The sequence below is a fragment of the Cibotium barometz genome, chromosome 29 (genome assembly GCF_041138505.1).
Source record: "Cibotium barometz isolate CiBa-2024 chromosome 29, ASM4113850v1, whole genome shotgun sequence".
In the NCBI taxonomy this organism is placed as follows: domain Eukaryota; kingdom Viridiplantae; phylum Streptophyta; class Polypodiopsida; order Cyatheales; family Cibotiaceae; genus Cibotium; species Cibotium barometz.
In genome coordinates, this window is record NC_141074.1 from 45192991 (window position 1) to 45199109 (window position 6119).

Here is a 6119-nt window from a genome sequence, read left to right on the forward strand (position 1 = left end):
GACATGGTGTGCTACTCATTGCTCGACCGATGGCATCATGAGGATCATAGCTGATTCACTGGCATGGCAACATACAAAGCATCAATGGCCAGAGTTTAAAGATAAGCCTCGTCACTTATGTCTTGGCTTGGGCATGGATGGTGTTATCCCATTTGGCTTCAAGTCCACATCATGGTCTACTTGGCCTATTGTATTGGTGAATTACAACCTCCCTCCATGGGTGGCAATCAAGAAAGGTCATATCATGCTTACTCTCCTTGTGCCAAGCAAGTATAAGGTGGCAAACATAGATCTGTACCTCGAGCCTTTGATTGAGGAGCTTGAGACACTATGGCAAGGTATCAAAGTACATGACGTTTCAAGGCCAATAAATAGGCATGATGTGCGGAGGTGAAAGGAGTTTTTGCTTTGGATGATGCATAACTATCCTAGGTTCTTGGAGTGTGCAGGTACCTACTTGAACCTTATATGCATAAGGCTTAGCCTTTAAACTTTAAGTTTATATCTCCATCTCAATCATCTCAATTTTAAAATAGGTTTGGAAACCTGCAGACATCATGCATGCCCGATTTGCAGACCATAACTTGTTTCGAAAATACCCTCTACACTTAAGAAGGTGGTGTATGATAAACATCATTGATTTCTCCCTCCTTCACATTCCAAGTATGTGCCACGTGATGTCTTACCACTTGTGATGAGAGGTAGAGCCTCTGATTGGTTTGAGGCATGGACAAGCACTCCCAATCCACCACCAAATGGGATGTCTAAACACTCAATCTTCTTTTGACTTCTATATTGGTGTGACATGAAGATCAATCATCTCTTAGATCCCATGTATATCTTCAATAATGTGGCAAAAAATATTTGGGACCATTTAATTGGCAAAAGAGATACAAAGGGTGCAAGGGATGACTTACAAAACATTGGACGTCTTCAAAGTGCATGGCCAATTGAAAGTGAGAGTGGCAAAATAGTCCTACCAAAGGCACCATGGGTATTAACCAAGAGGGAGCACAACAAGGTGAAAAGTGTGATTGCCTCTTTTTGTACACCAACGGGAGTAATGCATTCATTGAAGGGTGCCTTCACAAAGACCAAAAAGAAAGGAGAGGAACAATAATATGGCCTCAAGACACATGATTGGCACAAGATATTACAGGTATATAAATATTTGCTTATTAATTTTCTCTTTGTGGTACATAATTTCTAAGCTCATATACTAACTTCCATTTTTATCTATGCATAGTTTATTCTTCCAATCACTATAGTTGGTTGTGGAGACAAGAAGGTGAGAGAGGCTTTTTACAAAATGGGAGGCTTGGTGAGGTATGAATCTTCTCTTCAATTCACTAAGTTATATTGCTTATTTGGAATTCTCATGTGCTCACAAGTTATGTATTGGTAAATAGTACACATAATTTCTATGTATGTAGGTACATATCCTTAAACGAGATAGATCCTACATCCATTGAGATGGCTCATCTTAATGCTATTGAGGCAGTGTGTATGATCGAGAACTACCTCAAATCGGCTCATTGGAAGAAGACACTGAAGAAAACATTTTGGATGGGGCCGATGAAGAGCATGAGGAACATCAATCGGAAGAAGATGACGAGTCACCTATCAATCATGACAATGCTTCATTGGATCATGATAGTGATATTGATATTGATATTGATATGGAACCCCATCTTTTCATTGAGATTCCATTAGATATAGACATTTATAAAGCAACACTTACAAGATGGGATAGATTCATGATCTTGACATTGTTTCTCTTCTCAAAAGTTTTCAAGTATCTTTTTTTTGGTGTGTGTGTGTGTTTTTTTTGCTTGAAACATGGCTCCAAGGATTTTAATGGATGTTTTTAAAAAACTATATATCATTTTCTGTGTGTATGTGACACGTATTTTTAGAATTCAGCATCCAACAACTCTCTTGAATTTTATGCAACGAAAATAACAGCGTAATTTCGCTGTTATTTTCACTGGCGAAATCACAATATAGCAACGAAATTTTGCTGGTAAAGAAGATGCTGTGCTCAGCAGGCAGAATTTCGCTACTGTAAAGTTGTGGAGCAGTGAAATTTCACTATTAATAGCACTGTGACCAATAGCAAAATTTTGCTACCCAGCACAGCGAACGGAATCCCCGACATCTCGCCAAAAAAGCGCTGCTGAAACGCTGCTAGAAAACTCTGTTGTGCCCCCGACGTGTTGTAGTGACAGTCTAAATAAAAAATAAAAACCTTATCTATATGGTTCATATCACATTAATTAAAAATATAGTTCTTAGGATCTATAGGATTCTAGGATCTGGATGATTGGGATTGAAAGACTACTAACTTAGGGCCCTTACCCAAATCATCTTCGCTCCATTGAACGTTATTCAATTCAACTTTAGGTACCTGTGCCCACCTCATCTTCGCACACTTGTCTCTCTTGAACGTTATTCTCGATTTCAATTTAACTTTGGTGTTGTTATGCTACCCAAGTAAGCATTGTTTTATATAAATTTTCGGTGTTATTATGGTTATACCCAAGTAACCCCTTACCTCTAATCATCAAAGTGTGTGCCCACCTCTAGTTTTGGGTGTTGTTATGCTACCCACAGTAACCCAAGTAAACACATGGGTTTATACACATTTTTCCTTGAATTTTTGAATATCAATAGATCTACTTCGAGAGATATATATTCGCTCTTAAGTATCGGCCTTTCTTTCGTTGTAATGACGGTCGGCTAGTGTCGACAACGATGTCGAAGATACTATATAAAAGGTTTGGCTCGAAGGTAATTGAAGGTTTGGCTCGAAGGTAATTGATTGCAGATGGAACGCAAATTAGGTCAGCAGGCGCTGTGCAGGTGCTCACCGATGAAGGATTTAAAGAAGACGATGAAGATGATGATGGTCCTCCTCGTATTCTACGGCTGCTGCAGCAGCTGCAGCATGAGAAGTACAGCCGCTGCGAGTGCGTATAATAGCTTCGACTTGATTTCTTGCATTCCTGCAGAGTGCAGACTCGAGATAGAGTATCAATCTTGTGCGTTTTTTTACTGTTCTGCATGCTGTCTAACAATGGTTGGGGTGTGTGTGTGTGTGTGTGTGTGTGTGTGTGTCTGTGTAGGGCACGGCTTGTTGCCTATATCAAGCGGCGAGGCGGACTTGCTTAGAACGTTCAAGGCGGGTCTTGAGGACCCCTTGCACGCGCTGGACAGTTGGGGTGCCACCGACGCCGATCCCTGCATTTGGTCCGGCGTTACCTGCGACCACGACGGCATCATCATCTTCCTGTAATATATTAAGCAATCAAAGCTTTTACTAGAATAGCGCTGATATAGTAATATTATGTTTGCAAATTTAGGTTTAATACTACGATATTTAGTGCTTAATATCATGGAAGTCGTTATATTATTGAGATCTGTGGAAATTACTGTACGCAGGATGCTTCCAAACAAAGGACTCTCCGGGCCGCTTGTTCCTGAGCTTGGCCAACTCACCAGACTGCAGCTCTTGTATGATACTGATACAGCTTTCACGCACGCATAATTAAATCCCCCTTCCCTTTGATCATCTCTGTCTGTGTCTCTCTCACACATAACACAGGCACATACAAGGTCTCTCTGACACACACGCCACAAGCTGTCTCACACACACGCATACAGGGGGGGGGGGGGGGGGGGGGGGGGGGGGGGGGGCGCGGGGGGGTATGTGTGAGAGATAACTTATGCAAGCTGTAATGCTGAATTTGTTTTAAATTAAGCAACTGCTAATTCCTACAAACACATGTAAGCAATTTCAGCTCGTTGCGCAACAACAGCTTCACGGGATCCATACCCATTGAGCTCGCGGGATCAAACCTGGCCGGCCTGACTGCCTTGGACCTGCAGCAAAATCAGCTCAGCGGCACAATACCAGAACAGCTTGGCAGCCTCTCCAGCCTCTCTATCCTGTATATATTAACACCTACATTTTTCCTAATACTGTGTTGAATATATAGCTCAAACTTATACCATGATATCAATGAATGATTTTGTTTGATATCTTCTCTACCAGGCGCCTCAACAACAACAAGCTCTCGGGGAACATCCCACCTACTCTTTCCGCACTCTCGCAACTGCGTGATCTGTAAGTAATATAGTAATTTCTTCATCACCCACATCATTATATATCATACTATTTAATCTGTTGCTGTGATTAAGGGGGACCTTACTGCGGCTGTATTAATAGATAAGATATAGGAGGAAAAATGTGTGCTCTAGGAGTGTAATTAGTAAGAACTGCAAAATCTATTTGATTGAAGGATGTGCTCATTTTTCTTGCACTGATCGTGGTGTTGAATCCAAGGGAACTCGCCTTCAACGAGCTTACAGGTCCAATTCCAGCTGCGCTCAATCACTTTCCGGCCAGCAGGTTCTCTCTCTCTCGCTCGCTGGCTGATATTTTGTGTGTGTGTGTGTGGGTGTAGCCTAATGTTGCATGTGTATGTGTGTGTGTAGCCTAATGTTGCATGTGTGTGTGTGTGTGTGGTATATTGTATCTGTGTGTCCTTGCAGTTTGTGTGTGTATAAAGCCTGATATTGTATCTCTGCTGCAGCTTCCAAGGAAACCCAGGACTCTGCGGATCTGCCATCTCAAAGTCATGCTAAGCATCACAATGATTTTATTAGCTAGAATGCTTTTGTAGCTTTTGAATCTCGAATCTTCATCTTCTGCTTAATTATAATATTATTAAGCTGGATGTTTAATTACATACCCATATTTGTTACGAGTGTTTAATTGTCACGCATACTCACGCAGTTTCTTGCGCAAACATTTTCACTTTCACGCAAAAGTTTTAACTTTCCAAAATTCCACAATAAGTAAACCATGTCAATCTGCTAGATTTAGTGGTGTTGAATTGATTTAACCATTTTATTCAAAAAATTAGCGAGTAAGTTTATGAATCAGCTTGTCAAAAAATACTTCCATATATTAAATTTGCAGGCCTAAAAATTAGTAAGGGAGGAGAGAGTGCGTTTACATTAGTGTATGTGCGGTGTGTACATGTGTGTGCGTGTGTGTGTGTGAGAGAGAGAGAGAGAGAGAGGGGCACAGAATTTATAAGTAGGAGATAGTTTGTATGGGAGGAGAGAGTGTGCGTTTGCATTAGTATATGTGTGGTGTGTACATGTGTGTGTGTGTGTGTGTGTGTGAGAGAGAGAGAGAGAGAGAGAGAGAGAGAGAGATGTAATAAGGGAGAGGGTGAAACAATGATTGGACCACATTTTTGACAAGGTCCATCATACAACAAGTGTCCCCATAACAATAAAAAGGCTTTAACCAAAACAAGAGTGAATAACATTTTAGAATGCATAGGATTCATCTTCCTTACAAAAACTTTTCACTTCTGTAAAGTGACTTTCTTCAACACCAAGGTTGGCCTTGTCTTTCTTCTTGTCTTTGTAGTAGCACTTGTGAGGTGGATGGTTTTTCTTTCCACAATGCCCCTATCACGGCATTTAGAATGAGAGGCCATAACAAAAGTGGATGCCATAGGAATGAAGAAAGAAATTAATTTGTGTTCTTCTCACCTCCCAAAAAGAGGCTCATGAGAGCACTTGCAGATGTTGATGTAGTTGGAGTGTTGATGTAGCCCTTCAAGTGTTGATGAAGTTTTTGAAAGATTGATGGAGTGCTTCAAGTGCTGATGTAGAAGAGCTTCCTCATAGAAAATAATCTTTCTTGAAGAAATAGGGCGAAGCAAGTGTTTAACTAACACTTTATTAGTGTTAGAAAACACTAAAATGAAGTTTTGGAATGAGCTTTCATGGAAAGCTTCATATCCCACTTGGTTTTTTTGATGTAGCAATCGTGTCGTAGCTCCTTTTGGGCTAAGGACTGAGGTGAAGGGCCTTCAGATACAGGGCTTCAAAAGCCCTAAGGCAATGGCAGCAGAGAGAGCCGCTACAGAGCGCATTTGCGATATGACCAGCAAGCTAGGGAAAACAATGCGCCGACGGCCTGCTACTCTGCTAATGTTGTGGCTACTGTGCTCGTACACCAGGCATTGATTGTACGAAACGGTGCGTCTAGACCTAATGAGCAACTCTCGAGTTGAAATCACAACTTAAAGCAGCTT

General features: G+C 41.2%; 1 protein-coding gene across 1 annotated transcript; it reads left to right on the top strand.

The window, feature by feature from the left end:
- The first annotated feature begins 2798 nt into the window (after positions 1-2798).
- LOC147622248 (MDIS1-interacting receptor like kinase 1-like) lies at positions 2799-4733 on the top strand. The gene is made up of 7 exons (XM_086823697.1): positions 2799-2969; positions 3126-3291; positions 3442-3513; positions 3801-3950; positions 4055-4126; positions 4346-4411; positions 4596-4733. The coding sequence occupies exons 1-7, from the start codon at positions 2828-2830 to the stop codon at positions 4645-4647; spliced, it is 720 nt and encodes a 239-aa protein (XP_086679823.1). The 5' UTR covers positions 2799-2827; the 3' UTR covers positions 4648-4733.
- Positions 4734-6119: the final 1386 nt, after the last annotated feature.

Bases quoted from the DNA above. Each gene is read 5' to 3' on its own strand.
- LOC147622248 (XM_086823697.1), top strand. From the start codon at position 2,828: ATGGAACGCAAATTAGGTCAGCAGGCGCTGTGCAGGTGCTCACCGATG. The intron at 3,514-3,800 runs GTATGATACTGA...AAGCAATTTCAG, and splicing joins CTCACCAGACTGCAGCTCTT to CTCGTTGCGCAACAACAGCT. The intron at 4,412-4,595 runs GTTCTCTCTCTC...TCTCTGCTGCAG, and splicing joins AATCACTTTCCGGCCAGCAG to CTTCCAAGGAAACCCAGGAC.